General features: G+C 35.1%; 1 protein-coding gene across 1 annotated transcript; it reads right to left on the bottom strand.

The window, feature by feature from the left end:
• Positions 1 to 334: 334 nt before the first annotated feature.
• fam3a (FAM3 metabolism regulating signaling molecule A) lies at positions 335 to 14684 on the bottom strand. Its single transcript, NM_200800.1, has 10 exons — positions 14492 to 14684; positions 11170 to 11243; positions 10970 to 11077; positions 4637 to 4660; positions 4424 to 4547; positions 4009 to 4067; positions 3876 to 3926; positions 3711 to 3795; positions 3430 to 3556; positions 335 to 948 (listed from the first exon to the last, which is right to left on the bottom strand). Exons 2-10 carry the CDS (start codon positions 11180 to 11182, stop codon positions 850 to 852), a joined length of 690 nt encoding a protein of 229 aa, NP_957094.1. The 5' UTR covers positions 11183 to 11243; positions 14492 to 14684; the 3' UTR covers positions 335 to 849.
• Between the last annotated feature and the right edge of the window lie 497 nt (positions 14685 to 15181).

Here is a 15181-nt window from a genome sequence, read left to right as displayed (position 1 = left end):
AGAAGTTTTTATTAATAATGCAGACTGCCATGTATTACTCTTCCTGCTGCTGCCCTCTAGTGTATAAGATCAGTAACGCCGCTGTCCATGGTGCTTGTTTGTTTGTTCGTTCGTGGACAACACGTGATCGCGAACTGATGTACATGGTTTCCTGCGTAAAAATAAATTCGTGCAGGAAAACTAAGCTACACGTCACTTCCCTTGGAACAAACTTCACCAAAATAACCCACAAAAACAACAGTGCGTTGGTTGCTAAAATTAGGGCAGTCTATTCTAAAAGCCAACCAGTACTCTGGTCAAACACGAGGGAATAAACATGTGCGTGAGTTTATTATGAGATAAGATGTAATCCTTTAATATTTGCTGGCCTAAATAAAACGGCATGATGTTTGTGTTGATTCAAAGATTATTTATAGAGTGCAATGCATTGGTGCATCATTTTTTAAAAACTGCAAGGGGAAAAAGATTGGTGCAACTTGATTCACAAATAGATAATCCCCCAATCAACTCTGTACATTCTTTTATGTGCATATAATTATCTGTCTTTGAATGCAAATGTGATCCTTCAGGCACAGCTTTTATACAGTATCAACTTTATACATGAAATTGTATATATAGAATCATTTAAATATCATTAAAAAATATTAAATGTGCCAGTATTTTTTCTTCATAAAACTATTCTTTTGTCAATCGCAATTCGATTTCCACAGGCCCACACAACTTCTTCCAGTTATTTGTTCAAGTTTTTCCATTTCAGACGTCTGAGCCACTTTTATAATGGAAGCCAATTTAGTATGTAGTTCTCCTTGTGTTTGAAGTATTCATAGAGTTCAAAGCCTGCTTGAGGCCTTAAGTTTCCAAAGGAGCGCGCAGAGGAATGCAGCCATCCATCTCCAGAGACTCCGGCCAGCCTTCATATTTATTATTGCTTTTACTGTTCTTCATTCGCTGAAAAAGAGAGAACAAAGTCAGACGGTAAAATCCCTGCTTAATGATTTTATAATTGCAAAAGATAAACCCATCAAAATGAGCATCCTTTTGACTGGTACTCACTCAAACTTGCTGTCCAACACATTTTATTTGCAGTAAAATCAGTAAAATGTTGTCAAATGGACCGGACTTTATTGTTGTATATTGGTCAGAATGAAGTGTGACTTCTAAGCAAAAATGTCAGATAAAATGCACATGGGTTTTGGAGTTTTGAACAATTGTAAAGCAAGCAAAACTATTAATCCCTAAATGTATAAAGAAAAAAAACAAAGCCTGTTTGATGCTAAGGCAGGCAAAGGGTAGGAATGGTCATTGTTTTTTCAGGTTGTTGAGATGGGTCAAATACTAAATGGGTCAAAAAATATATATAAAATTGCAACCAATTTTAGGAAGTATTACCAAATCTTTAAATTATACCATCATAGTCCGTAAAAAATAAATAAATAAATAAATAAATAGGTGGGTATAGATTAATTATTTTAATCTAGATTAACCTCAAAATTAACCTAGATTAATCTAGATTAAAATGGCTCATTTGAATTCTGCAGAAGACATTCAGAATATGTGTGCTACCCAAATAATAAGTCTTTGAGAACAGTATTAGACCCTCATCTCATGTTTACAAAATGCATCACAAACAGCTTGAGAAACTGTTCTACTATGAAATTGGTGATGAAAATAAATTATGTTCAATAAGATGTACTTGTGTTTACTAAATGTTTATTCAGTTAGACATGAATTTTGGAGAAGGGTCTGGCTGCAGACTCGGTGCAGTGCAATCTTAGCTGCTTGACTCCATTTAAGCTTAGCTTAACTCGCTCACCTAACCCTAACCGTCACAGTGACGTCACTCACTACGTTGAGTGCATTGTGTCTGACATTGCATCACTGACTTAATGCAATCTCAGCTTGCATCATAAAGACTGCATCCAGATACTATTGGAATTTTGAACAGTAAGCCTACATAAGCTCCAAACAGCGATTTCATACGTGCTTTTGATGTAAATAGAGAAAATGCTGCTTCGCAAAGCCAATTTCACAGAGCCCTGACGATGTGTCAAACATTGGAGTATGTTTTCATGGACAACAATACTTTAATGCGATTTTAATATGATAAAAACAATACTCTGATTAAAAGTCTAAAATGTAAACAGCAATTTTAAATACCTTAATGCCACTTAAGTCATAACTAAACTAAACAAAAATGGAATAAAGATGTGGAGTACACATATATTATTGGCATTACTGTAGTAAACACCACAATCAAACTATTACTTGTATGTATTTTGCAATATTTTCCTACAAGATCCACACAGGCGGCTGTCAGTAAAGGACCGTGCGCAAACACACATCACGAAATGAGGAATTTTTTTTCTTTTTATTTGGCGTGCATTATTAAATTCCAGAACACTTTCACCAGTCCTTACTCCTTATTTGTGTCTAATATCCCAGTTTGTCACGACGACATGAAAGAAAAGATCATGAGTTAAAGTGAAACTGCCTTACTGCAGTTAAAGTCAGGCATCCTGCTGATTTGATTCAGGAGGGCACTTTTTTGTCAGACGGCCCACTGGTCAGGTATACATCCGCGGTAAAAAAATCAAGGTGAAAGTCATCATAGCTTGCATAGAATAGACCCAGCTCCCAAACCAAATTTAAGAATAGATTAACGGCAAATTTTTTTATTGCGCAATAAGAGTCTTGCGTTAATGCAGCACGTTAACGTCGATAACAGCGTTAAATATACATATTATTTTTGATGTTCATTCAGAATATTTATATAGATTTACATAAACAGATTTGTTAACAACATGTAAAATGACATATACTGATGCAAAAATGAAACAAAACTTATTGTATGGTTTGAAGGATATTGGCAGGACTGAAAATGACTAGTGCTAGTATTTTGAGGCTTCAATGTGATCCTTAAATAGGCTATTTTAATATGTCAATAAACGATTCTTGCTCTAAATATGACAATATTTTTGTTGTAAATAAATTACTGTTACAACAATAACATTTAACCAGATGCTTTCTGTAAATCATAGGGAAAGCAATTTAAAATGGTTAGTTTTTTGCTGACAAAACAAAACTAAAAAAAGTACAAATGTAGGAAAATTTCAATCTGTATTAGATTTTTTAGTGATCAACCCATACATAATGATAAAACAAGTTTAAAGGGATAGTTTAAGCCAAAAACAACAATTTACACAATTTTACACACCCACAAATGCTTCCAAACATTTATGAGTTTCTGTTGAACTTTTCTTTTAAAATAATGTTTGAAACCTGTAACCATTAACTTACATATGAAAAACAAATTGAAGTCAATGGTTACAGGTGTCCAATATTTTTTTGTGTCCAACAAAAAAAAAAAAAGAAACTCCCCTAAATAAATACATAAACATAATTAATAGGCACCTTTTCCATAACTCCTACCTGTTCAAATGGGCTCTTATTCTCAATTCCTTTGGCTCCAACAAACACCCAGCTGTCCCTGAAGCTCAGCTCCTTCGCTGCAGTACTTCCCAGTTCCTCAAATATCCGCCTAGCCTCATCATTTAACCTGGGAATGAATTCATTACTCTGATTTAGGCCTTGTAAAAATGATGACTAAACACTGCATGAAAAGAACTCATAATGTGCTCTTAATTCAGAAAGACCAGATCACGAAAAGACAATAATCAAGAGTTTAAAAGAAGGTGTGAAAATAAACTTACTTAGTGGCCGGGTCATCAAAAGAGGCAACAAATACTAATGTTCCCTCATGAAGAGGCCGAATAAACTTCAGCAACTCTGAAACATCTGGCAAACAGGAAGAAAAGAATCCTGTTCATTAATCATTTCTAATAGAGATAACTGCAATCCTTCAAATGTCAACTTACCTCCTGCCCACATATCAAAAGCTCTTATTTCCAAAACATCTCCGGTGACCCCTGAGAAAAGCGAAAAAGACTGATCATTATGAAACCATTTTAAAGTACATTAGAAATATATCAGTAAAGAAGAACCATTTACCATTTACTAAAGCAATATTGAGCCCTCTGCCGACGTTGTTTTTAGCACTGCTGAGGATACTGTAAAACCAAACAAGTAGAAAACAATAAGCATCTCAAAACCACATTTCTACAGTATTAATTTAAATAGAAATAGGATGAATTTTTAGGTAGAAGTTAAGGGAAGAAATCAGAAAATGAAATATGAGCTAAACACAGGCATGGAAAGAGAAACCATCGCCTACTTGCATCACGTTTCCCAATAAGATAATGAGTCTGGAAGTGATGGCAATGAGAAAACAAAGAGGACATGGTGAATAGCAATGAAGACAGAACGAGAAATAGCGAGAAAGGTTGCATGCAGAAGTTATTGTGCAGAGGTGGTCATGCAAGCTCATTAGAGACACCGCGGCAATCAAAAAGGTCAGACAACTTGCATTTTGTCCTCCAGACAGATTTTGGGGCCGATGACATTGGCAGCACCAGAGGTCAGACGAAAGGCGAGATGTTTGGGGGGACACGGTGCTGACAGGCCACATTTGTACTTGTGTGGTCGTGGTTCTGCAGGAGAGCAGGTTATTAAAGTGATCAGATTACATGGTTTTCATGGAAATGTCAAAGTGCATGTTTTTAATGCAAAGTCATTTTACCTGGAGTGGGTTCTTCTTCTGCACCTAGAAACCATAAAAAATTGTGAATGATCAATAAACCACTGAGACTGATATTGTACAATATATTCTAATGGTCAGCCTTTTTATATAACCATGGCTGGTCTCTGACATTTGGCTTTATCTTTAAAAAGTCTTTCATTAAAAAACAATATAGTAGTTTGTTTATTTGTTAAAGGCTGTAAACAGTTGATGGATGAATAAACGGACAGACTGATGGACAGACATCAGTCTGGATGGGCAAACGGATGGATACATGGATAGACAGACAGGGACTGATGTGTGGACAGACATAAATAGTGGAAAGAGGCAGTTAAGTGGATGGATGGAAGGACGGATGGACGAATGGACAGACGGATGGACAAACTATCGAATGGATGGACAGACAAACTGATGAGTGGACAGACAGGTAATTAGTGGAAAGAGACAGATAAGTTGATGGATTAATGGATAGACAGTCATATGGATGGATGGATGGACGGACAAACGGTCAAATTGATGGATGGATGGACAAATGGTTGGATGGATGGATGGATGGATGGACAAACGGTCAAATTGATGGATGGATGGACAAATGGTTGGATGGATGGATGGAGGGACAGAGACTGATGAGTGGGCAGACAGGTAAATAGTGGAAAGAGACAGATAAGTGGATGGATACATGGATGGACAAATGGTCATATGGATGGATCAACAGAGACTGATAGTGAAAAGAGACAGATAAGTGTGGATGGATGGATGGGCAAACGGTCGGATGGATGAACAGACAGACTGATGAGTGGACAGACAGATAAATAGTGAAATGAGACAAATAAGTGGATGGATGGATGAATTAACATAGACTGATGAGTGGACAGACATAAATAGTGGCAAGAGACAGATAAGTGAATGGATGAATAGATGGACAAATGGTCATATGGATGGATGAATAGATGGATGGACAAACGGTCAAATGGATAGATGAATCAACAGAGACTGATGAGTGGACAGACATAAATAGTGGAAAGAGACAGATAAGTGGATGGATGAATGGACAAAAAGTCATATGGATGGATGGATGGATGGATGAATGAATGGACAAATGGGCGGATGGATGGATTGAAAGACAAATGGTCGGATAAATGGACGGACGGATGGATGCAAAACAGCCAGTGCAGAACAATAGAATGCAACCCATTTAATTTAATAATCATATTTAAAACATATAATTATACACATTCATCTTGATGTCATTCTGGTTAATACAATATGTACCAAAATAATACTGTTAGGCATATTTAGAGCACAAACCATTTGATGACAAGTCAAAATGTCTCTATTTGAAGGCCACAGTTCAGCACTACAATATTAAATAATTAGGGTGGGTGAACGTATCGATATGGCACAGTATTGCACTAATTTCCATGGCAATACTGCAATGATACACAGGATGTCACTATTGATATTTAAACTAATATTGTTTTATAGGAAACCAAAGAGTCTGTGTAATTCTGGGGGAAACTGATTTGCTCCAACATAACCTGAGCTGAGCGCACGAGTGGCAATGAGCAGCTGTCATTATGTAAAGTGAAGAGATTGTGGAATGTAAAGCAGAGATCATTCATGTTGTTCTGAGAGTTTATTCAGTCATATTGTGGGTTTTAATGCTATAAAGTACGTTTGCACATCTTTGTTGCAGTATAATCAAGATTTACGTTTTATGATTACCCATTATGTATAATTAACAGCACTTTGCAATTTTCAGCACCTTGCTAGTTTTTGCTGCACTCCCTGTTTGCTCATTGTGATAAAATGAATCTGTGCTTAAAACTATTGCATGGTTGATAGTTTAATTCGATTTGTTCACTATATGATCTGTGATGCACATAATATTTAGTCATGTTCCCATACACATGACAGCACATGGTAGTTATTTGATTACCGTATGTTAAGTTATTTGCATCTTTTTTATTACCATGTATAGATATTGATTTCTAAAAAGATGATACATTTGTTTCTTTCAAAACAACACACACACAGTTTTAAGTTGTATAAACTTCATTCGAATATAAAGACTGTATTCCATTGCCTACTGCAACTGTTTATAAATCTCCTAAATCTCAAATCCCCCAAATTTTAGCTACTGGTCTGGTTTCTGTGCTGACCAACACCTGGGAGTGACTGCTACATAACAACTGACCCAACAATAGAAGCCAATACATTCCTTTAAAAGGGATGGTTCACCCAATACTGACAATTCTTTCATTGTTTACTCACCTTTCACTTGTTCCAAACCTGTTTGAGTTTCTTTCTTCTGTTGATCACAAAAGAAGATATTTTGAAGAAAGCTGTAAACCTGCAAGCACTGGTTTCAACAGTATTTGTTTACCCTACTAATCCTACTATATCTCTAAATGATCTTCTTTAGTGTTCAACAGAATAAAGAAATTTATAAAAGACCACTTAATGAGTGTGTGGTGCATACATTTCATACAAGTCTCCCGAAAAATTTGGCTGAAAAATAAAAACAATTTCTATCCGCTTGACTGGTGCTGGTCTTGAGTTTTTCTTGTGGTAAGCAAGGTCACATTCTTTGCAGAAAGTGCAAACAAGATTTATGACAGTTCTTCATTAAAGAGTTGGTCAGTTGGTCTGCTTGATAATCCCATTATACAGTGTAGCAATAAAACTAAATTGAAATAACTAAACAGAAACATTTCTCAGTTTGTTTAAAACAAATGCTCCCAATGTTGTCCTTTATTGACAATTTGAAGCTGAAAAAAAGTTAATAAATTACAATAGGTCAAAGAATATATATATGTAATACTGCAATAATATTGTATCATGATGCATATATCGTGATAATATCATATCGTGGGCCTGGGGAATGATTCTCACCCCTATTCATTATAATTAATTGTAATTTTAAATGTCTATAATTTGTCATAACCCTTTAAACCACCAGGTGGTTAATTACCCATTTATCAGTACAATGATTTTATTCATTTTAAGTATTCTTACTTAAATAGTCTTGCATGATGTTATTTTTTTTAACATTCTATTGTGTCTCAATAGAAAATATGCTTTATTTTATCTGGCCAAAACTTCCATTTACTTTAGATCATAACAAATGAAACTTACTTATTTCTGATTAATATAAAAAAGCCTGAAATAACAATATTTTATTTAGAATATAGAAGAAATGTCTTTAGGCCTTTATGGAATAAAACAAATATTAACAATTTACTCAAACCGATAGCTAATAAATACAGAGAAACTGGGAATTGATTTTGAAGTGATCTTGTGTGCGTGTACACACACACACACTGGCCACTTTCTAGGTATATCTTACTAGTACCGGGTTGGACCCCCTTTTGCCTTCAGAACTGCCTTAATTCTTCATGGCATGGATTCAACAAGGTAATGGAAATATTCCTCAGAGATTTTGGTCCATATTGACATGATAGCGTCACGCAGTTGCTGCAGATCTGTCGGCTACACATCCATGATGCAAATCTCCCGTTCCACCACATGCCAAAAGTGCTCTATTGGATTTAGTTCTGGTGACTGTGGAGGCCATTTGAGCACAGTAAACTCCTTGTCATGTTCAAGAAACCAGTCTGACATGATTCGTGCTTTATGACATGGTGGGTACACTGTGGTCATAGAGGGATAGGGATGGACATGGTCAGCAACATTCTCAGGTACGCTGTGGCGTTGACATGATGCTCAATTGGTACTAATGGGCACAAAGTATGCCAAGAAAATATCCCCCACACCATTACACCACCACCAGCCTGAATGGTTAATGAATGGATCCATGCTTTCATGTTGCTGATGCCAAATTCTGACCCTACCATCCAAATGTTGCAGCAGAAATTGAGACTCATACCAGGCAACGTTTTTCCAATCTTTTACTGTCCAAATTTGGTGAGCCTTTGCGAATTGTAGCCTCAGTTTCCTGTTCTTTGCTAACAGTAGTGGCACCCGTGTTGTGCATTCCGTCTTTCGGATGAGACGTTAAACCGAGCTCCTGACTCTCTGTGATCATTAAAGGGTCACGAAACACCAAAACACATTTTTTGAGCTGTTGACAGTCGTATATGTGTCCCACACTGCTAAAAACACTATTAGGACACCTATATTTCACAAAAAAGTGTAAATTGGTTGTTTTTGCATTATTTCAAGCAAATTCGTACTTCCGGTTTGAAACTGTGTCACGGCCATGACATAATAGCGTTGTATTCCAGCGTGCAGACTGGGCGTCTGTGCCAGAGTGTGTCTTATTACGTCTTACAGTGTGTTGCATTAATGCATGAGTAAGGCTTGGTTCAAACCAATCAGCGCGCTCTATTGTGCAACTTCATTAATATTCATTACTGTCATAGTGTTTAGACGGCAGAGACGCCACGTTGTATTGGCAAAACAAGTGTGAAGTGTTGCTTTTATAGTTTGCTGCCGTTAAGTTTTGTTTTCATTTTCTCTCTGTGAGAGCGCAGCTGGCGTCACGTGTGGATTAACAGTGTACTCGACGCTCAACAACAATAACTTCAAGTCTAAAGAGGATTATTGTTTACCTGAGAGCTGTTCTCATCTGCAAAGGCTGAGATCCGGATTCGTATTTTGTAATTTGTAGTCTCCTCTAAATAAAGACGCGGCTCTAGTTGCTGTGGATTGTCCTGTCGCTACAGATTTGGTAAGTGAGCGACCAGTGCTCTTTTTTTAGTCAGTTCGTATTTTATTCGTATCAAACAAACTATTGCACCGAGTGTAAACAAGTTAGCACAACAACCAAACTATAACCTCGTGTTGGATTTTGTGACCGGAATAACACACACGGCTTTCTGACGCTACCTGCCGTGTGCATCTAAGTTTCCGGGAAATGCTGAGTTTTTTTTTCTCTCATTCGCCGTGCGGTATCAAACATTGCATGAAAAATACACGCTTAGAGCAGTTCCTCGAATCAAATATCACATTTGTCGCAAGGGACATGAATGAATTCCCTGAATGAAAGAGCCAAACTGCAGTTAAAGTCCACCATTTATTAATTTGGCAAATAATTCGACCACAGATGTCCATGTAAACACAGTCACATTGTCCGCTGTGGTTGTGTGTTTTGACTCTGAAATTCAGCGCGCCCAAATAGACACTCCCACACCAAGCCTCTTTTCTTCCTCCGACACTCCCCCCTAAACAGAGCTGGACACGCCCACTTTTCTGACTTTTTCCAAAGTAGATGGTGTGTGGCGAGCGCACTGGTTCCGTTGTCCTGTGGCTGCCGTCGCATCATCAAAGCGGATGCTGCACACTGCAACAGATTGTCTTGACTATGTCTACATGCCTAAATGCATTGAGTTGCTACCATGTGATTGGCTGATTATAAAATTTGCATTAACGAGCAGTTGGACAGCTGTATCTAATAAAGTGGCCGGTAAGTGTATATAAACACATACAGCCATTGGCTACTGTGTGTGTGTGTGTGTGTGTATATATATATATATATATATATATATATATATATATATATATATATATAAGCGCTGTCAAAATTAGTACGGTAACGCATGCAATAAATTTTTTATTAATTAACGCAATTAACGCAGTTGCAGGTTTTTTGTACTTTCTGTTGTGGTGGACGTGTGTTTAACATGCAAGAAATGTGTATAAGACCAAGGAAGCACTTTTTGAAGGCAAGTTCCAGTATAAAACAATTAGTTGCATCTCAGGTTATCCAGAGTTTCATGCAATTTCGGGTGTTTCATTTTTAACTTTCGACTTCTGTTGTAAGTTGATACCGCATGGCGAACAAAAAGAGAAAACCCCCCGCATTTTGTGACTCTGTGTTCCTTTAAGGTAATAAAATGCTGCTTAGGCTACACGGTAGACTTTTAATAAGAGTATAATCTTAACCATATTAAAATCAGAGTATTGGTGTCTTATGTAGGTGTACTCAGAAAGTCTCTGGTGAAGTCGCGAGCAGTCAAAGACAGGGCATTACTCTGCCTCATTCAACATGGGCCCTCCAAGGTTAGCATGTTTCCTCATTAAACGCAACGAAAGTGTATGCTTCGCGTTGTTGTGTCAGAATCCTTGTGAAATACAGTAAAACTTTAGAACGCTTAGTTTAAGCAAATTTGATGAACGCGATCATGCGTGTTGAACCTAAAGGGAGGTGCTCCAGGGCGTTGTGTGTGTGTGTGTCTTTGTCAGACCCGTTGAGGGGTGTTGAAGGTGCGATTAATTAGTAAATTTTTTTAATCGATTGACAGCACTAATATATATATATATAAATAATTGCAGAATACAGTGGTCAACCAATATACATAACATCCTTACCAATAAAGAGTGAATGTATCAAAGAGTTTCCATCCCCTCCTAGCATGGAGTTTGCCAGGAGCCAAGTAAATCCCAAAAGAAGAATCAAAGCAATGGCCCGCAATGTCACTAAAAAAAAACAGGAAGGAAACAGCACTTGAAAGCCACCATCATAAGAAAATAAACTGTCACATGAGAAGAAAAAAAACACACACACAGACCTGCAAACCTCATGGTAGAAAGACGTCAAAATCCAATAAGCAAATGGACACTCTAATATTCAATTTGAAATATTCTGTTGGGAGAAAACAATAACGTCATGTTTGCAAAGCAACAAAGTTATTGACAAAGATAAACATGAGATGGCAACCATTTCCTTCCAAAGAACATACTACCAGTGTTGTATTACACAGAGCCTTTCAACAGTTTAAATACACTTTCAAAAAAGACAATAACAAAAATAAAATCACAAACTGTGAAGTAGAACATTACAGCAAATGAAGCACAAATAATACAGGCATTACATAAAGGCGACAAATTATCACAAAAACAGGACACACAACTTTTCTTCACATTTATTTTTCTTCACAAAATAAATGTTCATTATTTACTCACTAGGGCTGCATTGTATTAGAAAAATCAGATATTGAAATATTTATTGCAGGAAAAACAAAATATTGCAATAAGTATGCAATTGTGTCTTCAAGACGAACACAATTAAATATAACACAAATTTGATAAGTGCTAAAAATGCCATTCAAACAAACATATGTTGTTTATATCAGACTTGTTACAAGAGTATTACTTCATGATCATACAAATTCTAGCAGAACTTTACTGAATAATCCTTTAAGCGAGTTCACAATGACAACATAAAAAGACTTCTGCTAAAACAAAAAATAAGATATTTTGAAGAATGTTGTAGAATAAGGTATAAACCAGGTTGGTAGTTATTGATTTGATTTAAGAAAGAATTACTGGAACCATCTGACTGGTGCATTAAAGAAGTCAAGAAGCCGTGATGAAAAATGCATAAATGACTGTTTCAGCGCATTTCTGATGCTAATAAAAGGACAGAGCTAGGCAATATAACCCACAAAAAAAGCTGTTTTGGTTGAAAGAGATGATGCGAGCTGCAAAAGAAATGGAGAAATCAAAAATGACAACTAGAATGTTCGGTTATGGACACATTACTACCAATCTTTCATTATTAACCTAAGTTTTGTATAGTGTTTCAGTTGAGCCAACTTTGTCTATAATTCACACAAGCAGGTATCTTAGTGGACATTCAGGTTTACAGACAGTGTAGCAGGATAGATTACTCAGATATTATAGTGGTAATGAGCGCAAATTACATGATAACAATCGCAGTCATTAACATAATCTAGATTACTCATTAAAAGCTATTTATTATGACTGCTTTTGGTCTACTTTCAGATTTATTTTGACCTAAATAATAACATATGTTAATCATTTAAATCATAAATGTGACTATTATTTTTTTAATAAAGTAAATTGCAGTTTTTACTACCAAATGCATTAATCAGCACACTACAATAAGTTTATCAAAACCAGGATAAATGATAGAACTACACAAGCTTTAAAAGAGATTATAAATATTTTAATCATCAATTTAACACTTGAACATTCAAATTTATAATATTTGTTTACTTGCACATCAATGATTGTAGTTTACCATTAACTTACACCGGAGAACTGTGAATATGTAAATGTATTGGTAAATTACAGATATAGTAACTTGAAGTAAATAATAGATAGATAATAAAAAATAAGACTTCAAGTGAATAGTTTGGGACAAGTAAATATGTTAGGACAGAGGGTTTCCATACACAAAAGGTTTGTGATCCTCTACAATTGAGGTAAAGTTGGTTTTATATTGAAACATTCGTTCAGTGACAACTTGTGACAGGCTCCCTATATTCTTACCCATGGTACATTGTATATTTGGTCTGAAATATCATGTTAGTATGACTTTAAACAACATTAGTACTGTAAAAAATGTCGTATTTTGATAGTCATTCGTTGCTAATATGGGTTCCCTATTTAGCATTTGCAAAAAAATATTTTACTGAAAGTATGTTATAAATATTATATACAGAGAAAGTCTGAATGTGTGAATATAAAACCAACTTTATCTCAATTGCTCTGCATCATATAAACAAGCTAAACAAATATGAAAACAAATGTGCTTTTGTCCTGCAAATCAGAAAAATGCCTTTACACCATGAACATAATTAATAAATGTATTCCTGATAAACCACTAAACCTCAATAATAACCATTGAATGGATTTTTTCCTAGACATTTGACTGAATATTGCATTCTATTTACAAAAAAAAAAAAAAAAAACAATCTGAATACAAGTACACTCTAAAAAACATTAAGTTATTTATTTAACCAAATGTTTGAGTCAATAATATTTGGTGCTTTGTTGTCTTATTTTAACCTTTATTTGGTTATTTATTAATAACTCAACCAGTTGGGTTAAATATTCAGTGCTTTGATAGGTTATTTTAACCTTTATTGGGTTATTTATTTAATAAATTAACCAGTTCGGTTAAAAAATTTGAATTTCAAGTCAACTAATTTAACTGACATAGTGCAGCTGTATTAATACGCGTGCATATTGTTGTTTTCGCTTTATAACGTTTTTTTAAGCTCTAACACAATAATGTTGTTGTTTCAAATTACCTGTCTGTTTCACCAGCACTCTTAATTATTGATGATACAAACTCGTGCTTCATGGCCGATGTACATTAAACAGATAAAAACGCTGTCTCTAAAATTTAAAATGTAGTGGAAATTAATCATTTTCCATATTTTTTAAAACTGCATGTTATATACACGGCCATAATTATAAAATTAATAGTTATGCAGTGTTAGTAATAGTAGCACTAGTAATACCAGAATGGAAAAAAATAACATTCAAGTAAAATAAGCCAATGCATTGGAGTAAAATAACTCGTAGTTAGGAAGGTGATATAATAACCTAGTTAATTTGTATGTTGGGGTATTTTTAACCAAACTATTTTAACTGAGTAAGTTACTACATTACTGGAATTTTGTTATGTCATGTAATTGCATGTAATAATCAGTTACTACCTACCAATGAAAGATAAAGGAGGTAACTTATTTCTTTAATGTAGAAAATATGTTAAAAACCACACATGCAAATCTGGCAAAGGTGTGGCATTTACGATTTATGATAACACCAAGTACTTATTTCTGAGAGTCAGTCAGGAAATAAAATGCGTAAGGAAATTCTTATTCTGTTAATTATTAGTTTATTCTAATGGATCTGCCTCGACGTTGAATGGCCAGCAATCATTTTAAACTCTGTTTTCCAATTTGCATCACATGACATTAATCTCTTTTCAGTAGAGAAACAAACCTCACAGGATTTGCCACCTAGACACCACTGAATATATTAAAACAACAAAAGCAAAACAACTCTTTATGAAACTAAAAAAACAATCGTTTTAACAAAACACACATAAAACAAATATTCAAAAAATAAAAATACCTTCCAAACTGACATGTGAAGCGACTCTGCAGCAGGTTTGCTTCTTTCTCTTCGAGTGAAACTGACTAATTTACCTGCGTTAAACGCAGCGCCTTCATTTTAACCATAATCTCGACTGTCGCCTTAAACGGGATATAAATATTTCGAACACACAATGCAGTAGCTACAATTTATCCGTGTTAGTTGTCCGTCCTCTGGGAAGCTGTTCATATGTTCCAGTACACCAATCCCGAAGACAAGCTTCCGGTTTAGAACGTTGGACACGTGGTTCTTGCGTGCACCCGATGTGGATATGCAAACATATCTTAGGCTCCATTGTTTATTTATATTACATGTAAAATACAAATTCACCATGCAAAAATGATGTTGTGTGTGTGTATATATATATATATATATATATATATATATATATATATATATATATATATATATATATATATATATATATATATACACACACACACACACAACATAATTTTTTCATGGTGAATTTGTGTATGTATGTATATATATATATATATATATATATAGACGGATTTCGCAAGTAAAGTATACGTGTTGTATTAGAAATTTTTTATAATACAGAGACGTATTTAAATGTAATTTATTAATTAAATTAACCAGTATTAATACGCGTGCATATTGCTGTTTTTGCTTTATAACGTTTATTTAAGCTCTAACACAATAATG

The sequence above is a fragment of the Danio rerio genome, chromosome 23 (genome assembly GCF_052040795.2).
Source record: "Danio rerio strain M-AB ecotype USA chromosome 23, GRCz13ab, whole genome shotgun sequence".
NCBI lineage: Eukaryota > Metazoa > Chordata > Actinopteri > Cypriniformes > Danionidae > Danio > Danio rerio.
Note: the sequence above shows the minus strand (reverse complement) of the source record. Positions and strands in the feature narration are given on the sequence as shown.